We start from the raw sequence: 21,847 nt of genomic DNA, 5'->3' as shown, positions 1-21,847 counted from the left end.
TACAGAGGTTTGTTCGATTTATATTTTATTCCTAAAAACATGGCCAAAATGGACTTTTCAAGGCTGTTGACAGTTAAGTCATACAAAGAGATAACCCAGATTCCCTCCATTAAAAACTTTGGACTCTAAAATGTAAACAAAATGAAATCAGAATTTTGAACCTGACTTTATCCAATGTTCAGATGTCTGTTCTGGAAATGTATGCAAATGATCACACATTTGCAAATTTAAACATAATTTCCTTGACTTGTAATACAACAAATAATTGCCTTAAGTGCTGCTTTCTTTAGTATTTTTTGAAAGGACGATTCTAATTTACCATCCATGTGTAGATGCCGTTTTTGCACATCTATGACATGGAAAGAACACAGGTACACAAGTGTTGGGGGATTTTAACATAATTAATTTGTATTTTAAGGTGTGCTACTTGTTTAGTGGAAAACGGATGAGAAGATTAACAAAATAACTCCATTCATGTAATTTGCTAAGCCGAAAAGCACTGCTCGCGTGGATTTATTGCGTGGTCAGTTGTAAATGGGGCAACACAGACCCACGTACTGTATATAGTGTATTTAGTGTAATTGGGTAAATCCTCTGCCAGCCAAAATGACATTATATACAAAACGTAATCTTGATAATTGTTCGGTTCACTCACTCTGTACATCAGGCCTTATGAAAGTCCTCCATACTTCAAAAAAGTTTGACAGATATTCTTTTCATTCTTGTAGGACATAAAAGTGCCGGATTGCTCTTTCCACCAGGATTCCATCATTGTTTGTTCAGAAATCAACAAGAGGCAATGACTAATATTAAGAAAAATATTAATAAAGATAGTTACTATATAGGATGTTATGATACATAATGTTTTATTTGTTACAATTCAGGATGGTGATGTAGGGAAATATGAGTTTAGTCACAGCAGACATGCTAAGTTTTGTACCTTTAATTAATGTAAAAAAGAAAGACAGTAAGTTTCAATCACCATCCATCCAAGATCCCGATACTGCTGATGTAATTTGATAAGTGGGGACAAACTTTTATCCATGTAATGTAATTGGCACCCTCTCTACTTAATTCAGACTTTTCTCTCAAGAAACTGAAAGTACCAATTTAAAGTTTGTTTACTGCATAACACAGCCCGCATCCAGCTCGATTCTTCACTTAGTCCCCCTCTTCGGTTCCAAACAAAGATGATGTAACAGATGATCATGACGCACGGATCCCCATTACCAACATTAACATACCATAATTATAGCCCACTGATGAATTGACATGATTAATATAAAAAAGCTCAGCATGTCCAAAGAAAATGATGGCTTAAGTGATACAGACTGTATTCATTTCATGTCATTTGCAATTCAGGGTACAAGTTAGTGTGAGAGCGCTTTCTCTCCCAGCTTGCTTCAGCAACAAAAATCCATTCCTGTGCAGTCATCCACAGAGGAAGTTTTTCACCATCAACTATGGACATTTATCTTGTCTGTTTTGCATATTTTATGGAATTGATTCATGTTTTCATTAAGAATTTACAATATTAGCTTTTTTTTTATTACCAGACTGGATTTAGTTGAGAGCCACAAAAAGAGGAAAGGTTTGTAAATATTTAGTTCTGTTCTTAACATGGATTCATTTATTATCTTGCCCTGGCTCAGTACAAGGGAATATTATAAATAACCAAAATAATTGTTATCGCTGGACAAATTTTGTTTAACTTATGAAGTAGGCGTCTTTGAATTCATTAACTTTCATGCAGAAGAGGGGATTAGTAAGATAATTTATGTCATTGCTCATCTTGTGGTTAAGTGTCTGACCTGATTTTATTAATAGTTTTAAAGGCTTTATCATATTTGAACAGCTTATTAAAGCAGTCTCATGTCGTATCTCAGGTCTCTTGTCCATTCTAATGTCAGGTTTAAAGATCAGAGGTGATGAGGTCTTTGCCATCAGTATCCTTTAAGGGATGCCTTGCCTCAGGAAACTTAGATGCCCGTGATAATTATCCTTACTTTATCCCACTCAAATATATTTTCTTTATATCATAGTTTTGCAATCTGTTGGAGATCAGTTTTGTTGACTGCCTGTTTGTAACACCTTACATAAACATGAAATGAACATAGAAAACACGACTGTATTCACTGCAAACATGACCTTATTAAAATGATTGTTTCCTTGGAACGGTAGAAAGATGGTAGAGATTTAGGGCATTTATGGAAACATCCAACACGCAAACATTTAAACATGCATATGCTGACAAACGCACACACAGTTATAGTGAACAGACCGGCAATCAATGAAATGATGTTTTAATTGGACTTAGGGCGAATGCTAAAGCAGATCCGTTCCAAAACCGCCCTTCTCCTCCTGTGTCAGCTCAATTAATCCCTGATTGGAGCTAATTGCTTGTGGAAGGTCTCTCTGAAACAACAGTGGATATGAAGTAGGCTGAACGTGCTTGGCAGTGTACCCTTCACTGTGTAATGCAGTCTTCCTGCCAAGCAAATCAAATATTTGATGACAGAGTGTCTAATTGCCTTCTTTCTGTCTCACTTACTCTCTCGCTGCCTTTGATTAGCAAGCACGGACAGGTGCGTACTATATCGATGTGCGTGGTGTTGGGATATACATTCTCACACCACGGTTTGTACATTAACGCCGCAATAGACACTGTCAATCACTAATTCACCGTCCACCATGCCAACAGCAGTGCTTGCGGTTCTCCAACCGTTAGAACGCTGTGGTCTTGCTTCACTCAGGCTATTAGCAGCTGTTAAGCTGGCTGAATAAACTGTGAGCTAATGATTAGAATGCATCTGAACTCTATAGCACCACATTTAGCAACACTTAATTAATCTTAATGGATTCTGAAAAACGCCAGCCAAAAAAAAATTTTTTTAATCGTATCCATAAATTACTTTTCTCTGTTCTGTACCACACATTGCTACAAAGAACTCCCCAGGAACGCTTTAACTCTCGCATATTAATGTATATGTGTGTGTGGTGTATCTGCGCAAGCACTTACTGTACAGTAGGCATCACCTAACGCACACATCCTTTCCTCCTGAAAATAAGTGTTTACCAAAAATATTAGCTCCTTGAATCAACCTCTCTCACACTTCCCCCTTTCTCATCACCTTCATCCCACTCTGTGATTTGTCTTTTCTTACACCATAATTCTCTGTCTTTTTATGATGCGAGCGAGCGGGGAGAGTTATGCACTGCACCAGTGCAAGCTCAGTTATTTGAAGGGATGCCATTTAAATTTAGTGCTGAAGTTGAATGAATGATTTCAGCAAGTTGTATTTGCAGGAGTATTATTATTTGTTTGCACGCATGTGTGTGTGTGTGTGTGTGTGTGTGTGTGTGTGTAGTGCCTGCCATAGCGTTCTTATCACCTCCTCACACACCTGCTTCCCTCGAAGGCTGAGCCTCCCCTCTTCTCATGCCTCCTCATCAAAGCCAGATCCAGCCACAGTTGTCGCTTCCCTTTCCCAGCATGCATTCCCCCTCCCCCTGTCTAGCTGGTCTGGCTCGCGTTCAACCGCCACCACTCCCATTGTATCACTGTGTTGTCCGGGCAGTAAGACCTTGCTGGTATCATACCATCCCTCGGTGGAAAATTCATGCGGCTTGGCGGATGTAGGTGCAGGCGCTGTGTCTCTTGGAAGCACTTTTAAGGATTAGAAAGGACTACAAAGTGAAGCGCAAATCCTAAAGTGAGTTAGCACTGGAGGGAAGGACATTTTCCTCCAAACTACAGGTGCAAATCACATGTTTTAGCTGACAAAGCCACAGTTATCTGATTTGCAACACCTCCTACATACACTGACTGAAGTAATAGCACATACGTTTAGATGGATATTCATTTTACCCCCTTTCAGTGGCTTGGAGCTTCAGTGAATTCTATCAAAACCCAGCCATCTTTTGATTGTGATTGTGATTGTGTGAACACTAATGACCCTTGTGCAGATTACAGTACATTCCAGAAATGTGTTTTTCCCTAAACAACAGCAAACTCACCACCATTATCAGTCCTATCTAATTAAAAGGCATCTGTGTAGGTGGCCACAATTTAAATTAGTTTCGAGTCCGCCTTTGTCCTCCATTGTAAACAGATTCCCTCATAAACTGCAATGCAGTTAAAAGGAACTTTAATTAAAGCCACAAATCTAAATGGGAACAACAAAGAGAAGAAACTCATCTCAACAAAATGTGTTTCTTTAAATCTTCTCTGATAGCCAATGCAGAGGTTTACAAGTTTAGTACACAAGGTGACTTTGGCATGTGCAGTGGTGTCAAATAGGGCTGCAAGTAATGATTATTTTCACTATGAAATAATGTATTGATTATTTTCTCAATTTACTGTTTTTGTTCTATAAAATGTGCAAAGATAGTGGAAAATGTCCATCAACCCAAAGATCCAGAAAATCTTTAGCATTTTTTAAATTTTTTTACGAAGATTATCAAAATAAAGGGCCCTATTTAAACAATTTCACCAGCCTACACAACAACAAACACTGACTGGATAGTTTTCACGCTTTTAAGCTACTGATATTTTCCGTCTGCACCTGTTCTGTTTTGTGGACACACTTCTTATCTCATATACCTGGAAACAATTCATCTCAGTTCGGTACCATGGCAACATACATGAATGTTGCATAAGTCTTCTTTTTTTTCTGTTTTCGTCACAGAACTAACAAGACCTTCAATCAGCCAACCACTTAACATCTTCTCCTTGCCTTTCTGTCTGCCATTAATGTGCATACAACATGAACTCTCCATTCATTTTCCTTCCTTTTTCCCTCTCTTTCCCTCTCCTCTTAGTCTCTGTGTTTCTTTCCTACGTACCTCTTCACAGCAGTGGTGAAGTGTTCACATTTTTAATTAACTTTGTCAAAAGAATGAACGTCGTTGGATTTCTAATTAACAGGGGCTGAGGTTTAAGTGTACTGGAAAAGTAAAATGAGAATCTCCATTTCTTTGTCTCCCTTGAGGCAAGGATTTTAGGAGCAATTTTGTTATGTCTCATCGAGCATCGAGTGCAGGGTTATCGTATCAACTCGCCACTTTCCTGATTGGTTTGATGATAATGTGTCTGTTAAAGGATTGCATTTTGCCGTGTGCTTTGTGTATCTTTTTTTCCTAGTGCATGTGCATTCCCTACCTTACAGGAGCAGCATTTTTCTAGCCATGGAAACAATGCAAACCTCCTCCATGCATGTAATGTAAACAATCCTACCTCCTGTCATAGAGATTATATGCCAGCATCTGTATGTGTGGCGTGCGTCCCTCCCTCACTGCCTGCTCTGCCCTCCCCAGAGAGCTGCAGCATTAATAACTGTAAGTGGATAATGCCTGAGCTCGAATTCCGATCAAGCTTTAATAAGAGCATGATTCAGTCGACCACTGGCGGCAGGAGGCACTTTGTGTGTGTGTGTGTGTTTGCAGGCATGTGTGTACAGGGGCCTTAACGTACAATATAAGTGCATTGCTGCTGGTGGTGCATTCAAGGATTTCTCATCTTTTGCCTCACAACGACAGAAATGTGTGTCACGTCTCTACCAGTGTCAGGGTCAAACTGTGGTCAGTCAAAATGAACAAGAGGATGTCATGAGTCATTAATAATGTAATCAGGAGGGCAGAGGTATAGTTTTCTGCGTATGCACCTGTCCTCGGTGTGGTAACAGGCCAATGCGAGGCCCTCTCTTTTAATTTTGTGCTCGTGCCATAGTGCGTCAATAGTTGAAAAGGAGGGTTTTGTCATGGCTTGCTCTTGCGTCTACACATTGGCTTCATGCTTTCAGCTGTAGATGGAGAATCTCTGCGACAATGTCGAACACCATGCACAATCAGCCGCTGCACATAGACACAGTTCCCAGCGAAGTATAAACGCAGCTCAACAGAGTTAATTGGAGCGTTGCACGGATTCTATATGAGCATGCCTTCAACAGCCAGTCTTCTAATACAAACCGACTGGTAAGGCATTGCAACACTGAATAACATAATACATTACAGCACGGAGAACAGGGACGTTCGAATGTACAGCAACGTCACATCGAAACACCTAACAATTATTAATGTTTCTGTGTATTATGTAATATTAAGTTCCCCGTGGAAGCCAAAGGACACAATACAGAGGGAGCATTATTCATGTTGAGAAGACGTGTGCTTTGCTGAGAGCCATCAAACATGCTATCTGTTCATTGCCATTAGCTCCAAAAGCCCAGAGTGCAAACCTGACTTTGACATTTAATCCTCTTACTCGGAAGAGGACTAATGCACGCAGAGTATACAGCACATCCGACAAACATCCTTTTTTTTTTTTTTCCTGTGAAAGCGTTGAATGGCACAGTATCGATGAGAGTCCTGTTTTTGCTGTCTCCCCAATCTCTTTTGACTTCCCGTCTCTGTTCCTGTCTCCCCCTTCCTCCATCCAACCAGATGGCCTCCCTCTAACAGAGCAATGACACCAGATGTGCAGTTCCAGTGTCGACTCAGGGACCAGCTGGGCTGAGTGTGCCAGTGGTTCTGTTAATGAAAATGGCTCTGCTGTGTGTGTGTGTGTGTGTGTGTGTGTGTTGTTTACTGTGGTTCAGTGGCATGTGACAGTTGGGGAACTCTCTGTGGGTGAGGGTTTGGAGAGTGAGCCACAGCCAGTTGCACTGCAGCTCAACTCAGCCATGCAGTGCTCAACAGCACACCCACCAAGGATGAAACTATACAGCTACCCATCCAGAATAAACATTCTCTCTCTCTCTCTCTACATTGTATCCCACTCAACGTCTTGCTCTCTGGCATTCTGTTTTTCCATCTCTAGAGCTGTCTCTCACATCCCCCATCTTCCCTCACACAGGACATAATTATGTATTCTTTCCTCTAACCTATTTAGTAGCAAGGGGATCACTGGTCTTATTACTAATTCATACATACTCCTCAAACAAAGAAGTAGGAGTAAAAACAGTCTAGGGTAGAATTTACTCAGCTGTATTTGCTTAAAAAGGGAATGTGTTGATTTCTATGAAATATTGCTCTAGTTTTTATATTCCTATCGCAGATTGGAACTTGATGCTAACACTATAACGAACGTTTCATTCTGATAAAAAGCTCAAGCCGCAGCTAATGAAGTTGTTACTACATGCTGCGCTCTGTAATTTAGGAATTTGCTCGGAAACAATTAATTATTACAGATGGTTCTGCTGATCAATTAAATGATAAGGAAACAAAGAAATCCTGTTTGCTTGGCAATGAGTCCGACAGTCTCCATAGGATGACGACAAATAAGCTCAGTGACCATGTTAAAGTGAAAAAAAACCGTTCCTCTTTAAAAAAAAATATAACTCCAAAATGATGGATATTGCAGCGTACACCTCTGTGATAGCCTAGTTATCTGAGCTGATTATGTTTTTTTCCCATATCTCCTAGCATAGAGATTATGATGGGGGGGGGGGGTTAATACCTACACCAAATGGCTGACGAGGTGGATGAGATTCCGCAAGCTCTTAAGCATGCTCTGAAAGAAAATTCTCGCTCTTACAGGATAAATCATAGCCTTTTGAAACTTTCGAAGGGAATGTGGAGTCCACTCACCTTTATGCTGTAATATTTTTAGCATTTATTGAGCCAGAAGTGGTGCAGCAGAGTGACACAGGAGTGAAGGCTCCCATAGGATTCAGTCCATTAAGCCAATGAGGGGCAGAGTTGTGATTCCAGATATTGGAGACTTTTAAGCTCTACACAGTAATCCATCTTGCAGGACCGCCGCAGCATATCCATGAATAGCTTGCACCTGAATTTCACTGATAAAATGTCCTTAATTTCCAAAAGGATGATTCATACATTGTGAAATAGAATAGGAGTCGAACAGATATTGAACTCTTTGCCGTGTTCATTTGACGAGGTTAAAAGAAATGCTGATTGTTTGTTTTCATGGTGACAACACACGTCGGTGTGGGGCTGTGCAGTGTGTCGAAATCACTAGTTTGAGAACTGAAAAAATAAATAGTTTGGGAACTCCATTTTGGCGTACTATTCACATTAAGCTACCGGTTTCCTTTTGTCTGTCTCTTGTTGATGCTCATCATGGGACAATCCTCAATCCCTGTCTAGCAGCAAGGTAACGGAGATAGTGGCAGAAGGCCCTGTTGATGCTTCGTATTACTCCATGGCTCGTTCGTGGCAAAGACTCACCTCAGGGTAAGTCTGTTTATACCGAAGTTAGCACATAAAACATGGCCGCAGCTCTGACCATCCTGCTGTGTTGATTTGAATGGGAATGTTCTATTTCTATCCTGACACCCTATCCATAATAGCATGGCGTGTCCAGGACCAGTTCCAGGACCAGTTGCATTATGACAAACAAGCATGACACAATTGAAATTAGTACAAACTGACAGGATGTGTGTATTTTAAACACATCATGTACTCTATGAAGCTGTATTTTGGACTGAGATAAATGCTAACATCAGCAATCTAACATGCTCACAATGACAATATTACCCTGCAGATGTTTACAAGCATGTGTACTACGTTCACAATCTTACTTTAGCTTGTTTGCATGCTAAGAGTTGGTAATTAGCACAAACCCAGAGTAGGTGCAGGCGAGGCTGAATTTCAATGATGCGTTTTGCAAATAATAGGTCATAAACCAAACTTTCACACATCCACATTCACACCTACTGGCGATTTATGGTTTCCAATTCAACCTGCATGACTTTGGACTGGGAGAAACCCAGATCACCCAGAGGAGACCTACACTGATACAGGAGGAACATCCATTTAGTGCTTGTGCTGCCCCAATAAGACTTTGTGCAAAGTACACTTTTCACATCGCTTTCACTCTAATATAAACTTCAATATGCATACTCCATGCAGAAATAGTTTACTTACACTTGGATTCAGAGAATGTGGGGGAAATAAGCATTAATGACATGTGGGGGCATAAGACTCGGTGTGTCAGCCTGAAGGATGATTCCTCTGCTGCTGTGTGGATTAGGCTGTCTACTAAAACCACTTTGAATGCATCTGTGTGTACACACATGACTGCTGCCAGGACAAGTGAAATGCTGAAATGCACAGACATTTTTTTTTTTTACATGTTAATCTTCAACTCGTAAATGTTAATTAATACTCTTACAGTGAGGTTCAGGACAATTTGATATTCTTATAAAATAGGAGAACAAAGTTTTTTTTTTTTTATTGAAGTAGATTTTTAAAATGGACTGTACTGTATTTATTTGACATCGCTGATTCTCAGTGTGCTATAGTCAGGCACCAAATATCATGAAAACAGAAACCAGGTACTGTAGACTCCACACGTACTGTAAGCCAAGTAATAATTTGCCGTGGGACTGGATGCTCCAGTGGGTGTGTTGTTCTACAGTGTCTCATCAATTACATTCCCTGAGAGAAAACACCCGGCTGTTTTCTGTTTCTTCGGATGCTGAGGTTAATGGTGCTTTTCTCAAACGCCTCTGCCAGCCAGTAATTGGAGCAACTTAACAATCATAAGTGCATTCTTTGTAGTGTAGGCAGCACAGGCTGAACACAGCTTTGTTAACTATGAAAAAAGCCAACTTTTATTGATTGACCTCCCTCGTTCATTCCTCCAAGTGTTTCCTCTTTTCACAACTTCGAGCTTCTCGGTTTTTTGTACTTCACACTGAAAAACACCACCGGCCATCTTAGAAGGACGTTATAATGAGTAGAAAATATCCTCACATTCTAGTCCCTTTTTAGTATGCATCTGAAACTATCTGAGTGCTTAAATAGAATATTAGAAGATATAATTATTAGCAGGGAGAGGAAAACAACCCGTCAATTCGTTTTGGCGTTTGTAGAACTTTCTGTCTTTTGAAAAGCCACATAAATAGATGTTCTGAATCATTTCGGCATTTTGTTGCCTGCACACACCGAGTATGTTTATTGAAGGCCAGCAATGGGTTGGTCAATGTCATCCCATTTCAGAATTACTGAATTGCTTGTATAGTCCCTGCTCAATGACATGATTCAAGGTATACAATCTTAATGGGAGGAATTTATTTAATTCTTTCCAGTTTTTGACAATAGTCTCAATATAATGAGTAATCTTTGAATTCCAATAGTGAGTTGAAAGAGGACAGGCTGTGCAAGGCAAACGGGTACACTTTGTTTGCACTGTCTGTGGGAGTGTTGATATTCCTTATCCAGAAGATTAAAACTGGATCGTCAGTCTCCTAATGCCTTGCACCTAGAGAATATGTGTTGGCATCCATGTATAGTGCTTGCATCTGTCACTCGTTTTTTTTTTTTTTTACATGTCTTACACTTCTGTCCTTTCTTCTCTCTGATACGCTACACAGATGTTTCCTCTCTCATTCACCTGACCACATACTGGGAATGGGTCTGGCACATGGCGTCGTATGCTGATCAGACAGTAAAGTCAGTGCAGACTGGCTCCAGTGTGTCAGCAAGAGAGAAGTGCAGCACTTCATACTGCAGAGTCAGCCTCTCACAGCAGTCATTTATACAATGATTTAAAGGGTTATTACATTGCCTCCAGGAAGAAAAAAAACCCATCCCTGTGTTATGCACTGTATTTCATCATGTCTGTGTTGAGGGATAGCATGCCAGTTAGAACTCTGATTGACAGGTTATGAAAGCATCAACAAATATGATTTGATTCTGATAAAACCAGATAAAGCATGGGGTTAGAAAATCAAATGAGCCAGAGTCCTCTTTATATAGAGGACATCTGAGCAAACTGGGTTGATACACATAATATGTGTGTCTTGCTTGAGATGCTGTGCGCAGATTCTGTCTGTCTTAAAATAAAGTGATCCAAATATTAAGAAAGAAAGAAAGAGACAGAAAAGCAGGTGATCAATCACAGCATTAGTTTACTTGTGCGATACGACGTGATTCAAGACATATAGCGAAATTTCATCAAAATATTGCACACATTATAAGCAAATTGAAGAAAATGAGAATGTTTGCAGAATCCATTATATGATAAGAATAGTGTGACTAGTAGTAAAACTAATAGACATTTTAGTTTTGCTCATTTAACAAATGCCAGTAACTCATCTGTAATTCTACTAAATCATTGCCTGTTTATTATTTTAATGAGTGAAATTGTCTCCTCTGTTTATAAGAGTGCTCAGTGCTTTGGTCAGCCCCCCCCTATTTTTCTCTATTTTTCCGAGCTTCCTGACTCTTGGTGTGAGATTGCAGCAGTATGATGCAACAAAAAGACTGTGCTGTTCGGAGCTGCTCTTCAGGACCCACAGATTCACAGCTTATCATGTCTAAAAGTGAGCGTCGGGCCAGTCTGCTGCCTTTAGCCCACTTGGCAGCCTGGTGGCTGTTGCTCATCTGTCCCCAAGCCAGTGTGAGCACATCACCGATCTGGACCAGGATTAAAGGACCTAATGCTAACAGCTGCGCTGAGATTAGCCTTGTCAGTGTTTACAGTTATTTTGTCAACCACTGTACCGCACGCTCTACTCAAACAAGGAACTGCTATATTTGAATTCCTGTTTTTATTTTACTTGGACCTTGGCTTTAGATTCACTCTGAAATGCATTGCAAATATTTTCGTCTTTGGGTAGAGATGGGTGGAGGGATCTACAGGGTAGATTATTATTGATGGCTGGGATTTATACTCCCGTATGTGGATAAACAGAGTTGGAAGAAGCCCCCTCCTTTGTTTCCCAAAATGTACTGTAAAAGGGATGTGTGGGCGAAAAAAAAATAGAGCGTAAAACTGACAGGAGATGAAGAAATAGATGATTAACTTAAAACGTGAATGTCTGCAGCATTAAGATGTTGATGGATTGAGCAGCTTTATCTCCTATGTGTGTGTGTGTGACAGAGAAAAAAGGGTATGTTGTGTGTGACTGTGTTTGCGCATGCACGTCCCTCTGTGTGTGTCAGTGCTTACCTTCACCGGCAAGTGCATGAATATGCATGTGTGTGTTCACACGGTGAAAGACCCGCTCTCTCAGCAGAGACTGATCACCCCATGATGGGCCATAACTGGAAGATTGGACAGATTTTCTAGTCTATGTCTATGGGAAATGGCATATATAAAAAAATGTATGCCGTTTTCTGAAGTGGCACCGCAGGCTTCCTTCTGATAGATAGTGTATTTTAATCTGCGTAGACACTTTATGTGATGGAAGAGGTAGAAAGAGATCCTGGGATGGTGTTGGAGAGCAGCAGGTCAGCGGCAGCTGCTCCGTATGTGCGTACAGGATCTGTGCTGGGTGGCCTTGGGTTTACCAGGGGGTGTGCATAGATGTGATTAACAGAGATTTGGGGTGAATAATCTTCTAAGCCGCTCAGTGGAGCACTGGTGATGGGGGCTGGGGAGGAGGTGGGACAAGCTTAGAGCTACTGAGACGCATACCTAGACCCCGTCCCGCCTGATGGAAGGCGACTTGTGCCTTTTGAATGTTTGACCAGGACCCCACCGATACATCAGCATCACGGATAACCAAACCTCGGCTCCCAGATGTATGTCGAAAGAAGAATATTGCCCGATATATCATTATCAGATGTTTCATACTCTCCAATATTAACATCAGTGTCCTTAAAGAAATCCAGTATTTCAGATTTAATATTGATGCTTCCTGTTGCCAGTCTCTTGGTCCTGCGTGTAACATGGCGAATGGGTCTGGGGGGGGGGTTAGGGATTATGTATTATGTGTGTACGAATGCCCTCACCTCCAGAGCGTCATGAACCTTGTGTACGTACTACACTCATATTTGAACATTTCAGTCCATTTTCTCATTTAGAGATCAAAGGTCAAATCAGTGCAAACAAAGCATGCCATACATTATCAGTTGATGTGGTAGCATGACATTACCATATTAATTAGTTTTCTTTTGTGCCGAATGTCAGGGGTAGTGGGGGTGCAGCGCCCTGCTTCGTAGCTCCAAGCATTTATTCAAATGCGTTCACACATATCTATATACTATCCAAACATGCACATATTGCGGCCCATCTGTATGTACCCATGCAAAGAAGGATATAACCAGGATGCTGTGGCAAACACAGCTTAGTACCACCATCTCTGGTGGCCATCATGAGATGTGTTTGATCATGCAGGATGGTGCAGATGCACAGATTTTTTTTTTGCTTTCTCAACATCACTTTCTTCCATTAGATCCCACAAAAAGCCAAGGCAATGGGGAAATATGATATAGCCTATAGAGATTTATAGGAAAGGCGTGAAAACAAATAAAAAATTGAACCTTTTTAACCTTTAAAGGTCTGAGCGAGAATGCCTTTAGCTTTTTTTTTTTTTTTTCTTTTATCCAGTTCATTCCATTGTGAGGATGATGATGATGACTGTGAAACACAGCGGCGTGCATCATTTTAGAAGACGAGTGCATGTAAGAAAGCTCCCTCTCTCTGGGTGACCGCTGCTTTAGTGAAACAAGGCGGATAAAAGGATAGATTCTGATCCCTGACTCATTTTCCAGCTCATGTTGTACCACTCCGCAATATTGCTGTAAGGGTCTATGATATCCATGGTCTTTGTGGAGAAATAATGTGATTTAGCTTGGTTCCATTTTTTCTCATTCCTTACTCTGATATATATATATATATATATATTCATCCAGTAAGAGCCAGACACGGGTCATATGTGCCTCCCAGCCCAATCAGATTTGGGAAAGGTTCCTTTAACTACACAAAACGACAGTAAGACAGAACATTACAACTAATGAGGAATTCAGCATCCTTAAATGCAAAATAATGAACTAAGGTCATGTGCAAATGTTTGCATAATGCCAGAAATGTGCATCCAGATTCACAGCTGTAAGTATTTGCAAGATAGCAGATTTACAAAGGTTAGTCTGAGAGATAGAGTAATGTGTTTTAGTGAAGAAATGCACAGAGACAGGAGTAATTAATTATAGATGTGGAGATGTGGTCTCAGGGAATGCTGTTTCTGTAACTAGAGGCATGGCAAGGGAGAGATGGGGGAATGGAGATGGTCGAAGTGGAAGTTGGGGGAGGGACCCTCCTCCTATACCATCCACAACTTCAATTTACATTACATGACAGGAGAATGGATGTTAATTAAACATGACAATGGTAGGGCGTTTATTGTTAACCCCTTCATGGTGGTTGACTGACTCCTAACTCAAAGGCCAAAGAATGCATACAAAATATGTTTCAGTTTACGCCAAAGTGTAAATTCCCATAAATTTATCTCATGAACGGAGTTATGAATGAATATATGCGTACAATGGCCCCTATTGTTGTGTGTGGTACAAATTTGGATTAGAAGGATAAAAAATAAAAGCCATATCCCTGTTTAGAGAATCGTTTTAAAGGAAACAGCGAGGGTTATAGCAACTAAATTGCATCTAAAACTCTGCTAAATTTTGTGTTGCCAGAGGCGTGCCCACTTTTCCATGTGCATCTATTTCTAACCTTCATATTGACGCTAATTGGACTCGACACTAATGATGCCAAAAAAAGCAAAGTCAAGCGGTGCTATGTTTTCTAGCTGCCTAGTTTATAATTTTGGACACTGCTGACTTCGGTTACCATGGAACTCCTCTCGCTGCCTTGGAGAGAACACTTTGAGTCGGGTTTCAAGAATGGAAATGAACTCTGGTCATATTTGGTCCATATGCTGTACCAATCGCTTATAAATCGTTTTAATAGAATAAGAAGATAATTGACCCATGTTTACACTTCAGCAGTGCCCAGTAATGCAAATTAGAGTTAGAAATGATGTCCTACATCTAATAAGTTATTATAACGAAATTAAATTCATGCAATCCTACCCAATATTGATTTACCTTTTCTCATACCCTAAATATATGCCAACAACAGAAATGTAGTCTACATGCTGGGTACCATATTCTTTCTGTGAAAATGGGCCTTGCTTTACTCACGTTGTGTCCCTGCTGATCGTAATGCAGGATTATATTCGGTAATGTACATCTGTGCCGGACTCGTAGCCTCGGGAGACATTGTGTGAACGCTCCCCATCTCCCCGCTGACCGCAGTCCTGACTGATTGCTGATGACTTTTTTAGGGCACGGACATGTTAAGTTGTTTATTTATTTAAAAAAATCCCCAATGTGGATAGCTCTCTTGACTCTATATTTATCCTCCCCTCCCCCGATTGTGTGTCGGCATATCTGTCTTGCATTCCGTGTCTGTCTTTTGAGCAGCGATGATATGTTGTGGTCATCAGCAAAGTCTGTGGTATAAGAACAGGGCAGCTGTTTGTTTTTTTTTGTTTATGCATGCGTGTGTGTGAGTATGTGTGTGTGTGTGTGTGTCAGTGTGGGTTTTATGCATGTGACAGATATGGGACATCCTTGACTGCCGTTGAGAAAGTGACACACCCCTACAGGCTATCGTGTTCAAAAAGAATCTTCAGCAAACTCCAAAACACAATTTAGCAGACCACTGTCACGAGAAATCACTTAGCTGTTGTTTTGCATTTTGGACACTGGATCACTGACTGTATAAAGCTTTAATATGGTTTCATGATTAGGTTAGCGTCACAATACCTGACATTAGACTAATTAAAATATAAATATAAATGTATACAAAAGAATACCACCTGATTGCTGTTTAAACCTGCTATGTGCTTTGTCCACATTCAGCACATAAATTCTTCATTGCATCTGTGATTCCCGAATGGAAATACTGCCATCTGTCACACACAACAACTCGCAAGGTGTTAGTGTCTTCATCTTTCCTCATATGCAATTCTGTTTCTTTTTTGCCTCTGCTGTGTTGCCCTACAGTACTACACCACAACAGTTTTCTTTTGGGCGGGGTTTTATATTCCCCTGCTAGAACACCAGCCTGCTTGCACGGGCGCGCACACACACACACACACACACACACACAACACAGACACACACATGCACAAACATGCGCAAGCAAACAAGCAGATAGCTTCAAAGTAAACAAAATGCTGCATGAGTTAATTGGGTTGTAGGTTTGTCACCCAGCATCATCTGTCACACCTTGTTTATTTACCAGATTGTATTACGAAGCGAAAGTGTAATAATTGATGCTCGCAACTGACTCAGTTAGGGCTAAATTAATAGATCAAAAATGATTAGAAAATGCAACTCCTTAATCACATCTCATTATCTCCTGTTTCTTTCACAAATGCATGCACATTCATGGATACACTGGGGGAAACGACCAATTTGGTATTTTGGCTTCACTACGTTTAAGATTATTGCCCTGACACATTTACGTTCTATGGGTGAAATTGACTGTATAGGCCTTCTGGGCCAAATTGTATTGACTTTTCATTATACAGTTTCAATATCAATACATTGACGCAATGCCAATGGATTTTAATGGCGAGGCTGTCATGCACGTTATACACCACACAACAAATTGTAGGAATAAATTATAGTCGGGATAGTAAGAAACCTGGTTGTTGTTAAACTTCACCTTGATGTCGGTGAACGCCAAACGGTCACACTTGAGCTGCTTTGCTAGTTTAAAATAATTCTGTCAAAAGTCTACAACCTTGGAGTCTTGGAGTCTACAACCTGTAAGGCTGCACTAAGGCACAGTGATGCTAAGGCCAGATGCTTACACATCTTAGTTTACCAATTATTTTGGTAATAAACCAAAGAATTGGACAAATTAAAATTGCCCAGATGACGGCGTTAAAGGAAAATAAATCTGTGGATCACCAAAGATTATTACAATTCATCCTGAGGAGGAGGATGTGAATGTGTGTACCAAATGTAATGACAATAACCCATCCATCTAGTAGTTGTCAAGACATGTCACCAAAAACAGACAACAACACAAAAATCAACCTAGAGGAAAAGTCAGGGGATCACCAAAGTCAGTAGGATCCCCCCTCTAGTTGAACAGTTGTAGAGATAGTCTGTCTGGACCAAAGAGGTGGACTGACCGACCGACAGGCTGACATTGACACCCCTAGAGCTATGCCCCTAGCTTGGCTCAAAACAAGTATATTGTGGGTGACAGTGATGAAGGGAGAGGTAGAGGTCATGACCGTCAATGTCTGAACCGGATTTCATGGCATTTCATTACACTCTGGGCCAAAGTGGTGGAACCACGGGCCACAATTGTCATCCCTCAGCCATGGCAAAAAAAAAACAAGCCAAACATAACGAAGCATTGTTACTAACTTTTCCTGTAATGGCTGTGTGATGTCATATCACTCAGCAAACTCTGACTTGCATCCTTGTAAAAAGAGACACTGCAGTGGATGTGTGCAAGTTTAATGGATACACAAGGCTTAAGTGTACCAGACAATATAATAAAAGCGTTGTCTGATAAATGTACTGCAATGTTTCCACGCCCTGTGTAGGAATAAACAGACTCTAAATCCATGTATTTGTTACCAAATGGAGTTGATATTCTACATCTGAATGACGTGGGGAGCTTTTGCTCTCATCAACATTCATCAAGATCTCAAGGGGGATCTTCATGGATCTGATGGTGAAAATGGTGCAATGAAAATCTGTTATGGAGTGCTAGCTGAAGAGGGTCTCAAGAAATCAGGATGCTAAGATGAAATATCTAGGCATTTATGACATCCACGCAACCCCTCCCCCGTTTCTTATTAACCATATAATGAGTCCCTGTATTGTTATTTGTATTCAGATACTTCCACCTTGTCACATTATTTTACCGCCCATTGTGCCATGAAATGCAGCCCATTTATAAATCATTCTCCTTCTGATTTGATAAATGAATCTGGTGAGTGAGTGAGCCCGCTGAATGGCTTGTTTGAATAATTGAGCAGTACTCAATCAGACAACATCAGGCAGCGGTGGCGTCCCCGCCATCTGAAATAATTACCACCCGACGACAGACTACACATGGGTGCTGCCTCCACAGGGACTCCACATTTGAGACCAGTAGATTAGAACAACACCCCCCGCCCCCCCCCCCCCCCCCCTACAGAAACCTGCAGAGGCCTCTCAGTGAGAACAGGGAAGGAAAGGGGACACCCACAGCAGTGTTCAGGGTGTGGGATGGCTGCCACTGCAGTGGGGTAATGCTTACTGTCGGGATTGAATAAATCACAGCAACAGAACCGACAATATTTATGTATTCGGACAAAGACCCCCCCCCCCCCCCACCCTTTCAAATTCTTGTAGCTATTACCAAGAGATTGTATATAATTAGTTAGTCACTTCCAATTTATTTAGACATGATTTATTATGTACACCATCAATCATAAAACAAATGAAAACCCTATTTTTGTAATCTTCGGGTGAAATTGGAAATATCCCTGAAATTGAAACAATAAGTAAAACGTACCGGAGAAATAAAGAATTTGGGGATTTTTAAATGAGATGCAATTGAAATGACTGACCCCTTAAACACTGGTACCTCCTCAGATAACATACTAGTATTTGTCTCTTTTGTTTTTAGATATATGTCACACTTACTGTACATACACTCTATTGTTCATTTAAGCTATCTGCATAATTTAATAGGCAGAGAATGCACATTCTCTGCCTTACTTTTGTATAATTGGGTTTTCACTTGTCTTGAATTATCCAATTTTTCCCTCTGTGTGTCTGGGTTCCACAGTCCCTTGAGACAAGCTTTGCCACAGAAACAGCTTTAATGTGACAACACAGGAACAGGACGGTAGTTGTGTGGCTGGATGAATGTTTCCTGCATGGAGTGGGTCACTAAGCGTATCGTGCATATGTCTGTGCCAAGGTAGTGTCTGCAACTGAGCCTCATTTACTCCCACACAGACTGGATGTGATTGACAGCTGGGCCGAAGGGCCTTTGGCTCCTTCCTGATTTTCTTTTCCACTAGAGGTGTCCTCTGGGACTTGGAATCCATGCTACAGTATATCAGCAGAACAGCTTATGGCTGTAATGAGGATGAAAAGCAAACTGAACACCAAGCCAGTGTTTCCGTGCTGTGCTGCGCTGAGTTATACAAACTATCATTTTTGTTTTAGACATGTTTTTATGATTTATATTAGACATCTTTTGGGAAAAACAGTCGAGACACTGGCTTATACTACCATTTTAATAGTTGGTGTCCATAAATGAGGTCATCAAAACTGTAAAATTGCCTAAATATCACCTGTTATCCAGCAAGTGTGGATTATAATTAGTTTTTTTTTTGTTAGTCACTCCTTATATCTAAAATCCAAAATGACACTTAGAAGCTAATGTTTATTCACACGATTTTCTTTGACACAAAATCTTTTTATTCTCTACAACCATGTTCTTTTATTGTTCACAGTGTATTTGAACTGTTGTCACACGAGGCACTTTTTTTATTCAACATTGGCCAACAGTAAGGCTTTTCACAAAAACAACATGTCATAAGGTATTAATGCAAAGCGGCACAACTCATTGCAGGATCCAAAAATCGCAATCTCTATTTTTAAACCTAATTCCAGTGATGGTTTACAGTACGCTCATTCCTGTGGCTACTTGGAGCAGAAGCTTTTGAATTGATATTTGGGACAACAGTTGTGACAGAATTAGGGAATATTGAAGCTGTAACCTTTTAACTTAAGCAGCAGATACGTAGCTCATAGCTCTGTTCAAAATGCATGAGTGTGGCATTGCTTGACAATTCTTGATGTCCTCGCTCCTTTGAACACTCAAACTCAAGTACAGACATCCCTGCCATTGATAATTTGAAACGGTTGTCCAACAGTGGAACAATGCAGAAAGAAGTGCTCATAAATGGAATGCTAATGAGCTAAAGGTGTGTACCTTCAAGATATAAAAAAAAAAGCTATTTTGGCATACTTCACCAACTGTATTTAAAGTAGCTGTCATAAATTCAGGCTTTTTTTAGTATTATAGAATTGCTGCCCCTCTTCTAGCTACGATATTGATTCCTCTACAGTACAGTATGGTGGACTTTGAGTATATTTAGTCAAAAGAAACAGTAACAATTGCTGCTGTTAGTGAGATATTTTGAAACCATTTACCCCTGGACCCAAATGAGACATTCCATTGCTTCAGTCAATATCCCTGGTCAGTCACTGGTGCTTCCAATTTGTACATGAGGTGGTACAGCCTCTTCTCAAATAACCAAGGTCTGACCCTGTGTCTGCTACAATTGCAGACCCATCTCCAAAGTGCTGTTTTCATGTTTTCATTCAAGGTTTCAGAAAGAAAACCATGTCTCAGCCAAACTGGTATATTTTATAAGTCAAAATAATAACTTTGAAAATTGGATCTTTTAGAGCACAAAGTGCAGCCATTGATAATTGATGTATTGATTATTTGATTGCATTCATAATATTATGTTGCAAAATTCTCTGAGGCTATTCCAGGTTCCCAGAGGATGGATGTTAATTATTTTTTTTTGACCCTCTGACTTTCCTTCTTGCACAATCATCAGGCCACTCTAGCTATTTAACGTACTGCAGATACTGTACTCGTAACACAAGACGCTACTTTAACTTTAATGGACTGAGCTCATTCACACTCCCCAGAGGATCAACCTGTTTCATTATGGACCTTCGTAAAGTTTCCTTTTAGCACAAGCTTCAGGTCAAATGATCTCCTGCCATGCCTTCCCCAGTGTGTCCATTGCTGTCACCACTTGTGGGTTTACAAAAAACAATAAGCACTTGTGATTAATTGTGTTTTATGAACAGTATCAGTTGTTCTATCCAACCCCTTCCCCACGTGCGATGTAAGGGGATTTGTGTTAGGAAGCCTCTATAGGGCTGTAGAAATCCAGTGTTGACTTATAGACCTCCCTTTTTGGGTTACTGCTAAAGTCTTACTTTCCTTTAATGTGTCTTGCTCTTCTGCTAGATATCTTTCCCATATTGTTCTGTTAATCCTACCTGGCTTTACACACTATTACATTAGCAACTGAGATCAAAGAAGAGCCTGTGCTTATATCCTCGGGGGGACAGCTGTATTATTAAATACAGAAATTGCTGAGGGTCCTGTGAGGCAGTCTACTCGATTGAATTATCTTTTGACTCTCACATTAGAAAAAGGTGGCAAAGGTCGGGAAGCGCAAGGCAGCTCAGTCTTGGAGCGACTTTCTGATTCGCATAATAGAATCTGAATGAAGTTCAAACTAATAATCGGTATGAGCCATTGCTACAGTTGGAGTAACCACTCCTGCTCCCTCTTGTCCCGTAGTGTTACGGGACGACTTCAGGCAGAACCCACAGGACGTGGTGGTGGCGGTCGGGGAGACTGCGAGCCTCGAGTGTCAGTCTCCACGTGGGCATCCTGAACCCACCACCTTCTGGAGGAAAGATAAAGCTCGCCTTGACCTCAAAGATGACAGGATCACGGTGGGTAACTCACCAGTGAACGTCTTTTACAAGACCCTTATACTCTGACTCGCATGCTCAATGATTCACCTGTTCAGATTTACGTGGAGCTGTTACCATGGAAAGCACTTATCATTGGACTGGTTCATTGTAATCACATGCCTTTTTTTTCATCAGGTTCGTGGAGGAAAGCTAACCATCTCAAATACCAAGAAGAGTGATGTGGGGATATATGTGTGTGTGGCGGCCAACATGGTCGGGGAGAGAGAGAGCGAAAAAGCTCAGCTCTCAGTGTTTGGTAAGAAGTCTCATATACACTCTTTGCCTGGCTCAAAAAGCAATAAAGCATGACTTTTTTTTTCTCTAAGGTATTTACTGAACACCAGCATATGCAGTATTTACCACTCTATCAAAAAGTATATTTAGCATCCGTGTTATGTGTACTGCCCACATCCAGAAAGACCAGTGTTTGTGCAACGGCCTGTGAACCAGGTGGTCCTAGTTGACGAGACTGTAGAGTTCAGGTGTCAGGTTCATGGTGACCCACCTCCTACACTGCGCTGGAGGAAGGAGGACGTGGACATTCCCCGCGGCAGGT

The 21,847-nt window shown here is 40.8% G+C and overlaps 1 protein-coding gene across 1 annotated transcript in view; it reads left to right on the top strand.

Moving 5' to 3' along the window:
- Window positions 1–21,847, top strand: part of LOC142960030 (roundabout homolog 2-like) — a 72,642-nt gene that overhangs the window by 21,836 nt on the left and 28,959 nt on the right. The window contains exons 3-5 of the mRNA XM_076101609.1: window positions 21,113–21,270; window positions 21,427–21,547; window positions 21,707–21,845. Coding sequence (XP_075957724.1) covers window positions 21,113–21,270; window positions 21,427–21,547; window positions 21,707–21,845 — 418 coding nt within the window. The remainder of the gene's footprint in view (window positions 1–21,112; window positions 21,271–21,426; window positions 21,548–21,706; window positions 21,846–21,847) is intronic.

This window comes from Anarhichas minor, unplaced genomic scaffold (genome assembly GCF_050575085.1).
Source record: "Anarhichas minor isolate MPS153535 unplaced genomic scaffold, ASM5057508v1 ptg000027l, whole genome shotgun sequence".
NCBI lineage: Eukaryota > Metazoa > Chordata > Actinopteri > Perciformes > Anarhichadidae > Anarhichas > Anarhichas minor.
This window is presented reverse-complemented; position numbering and strand designations above follow the sequence as displayed.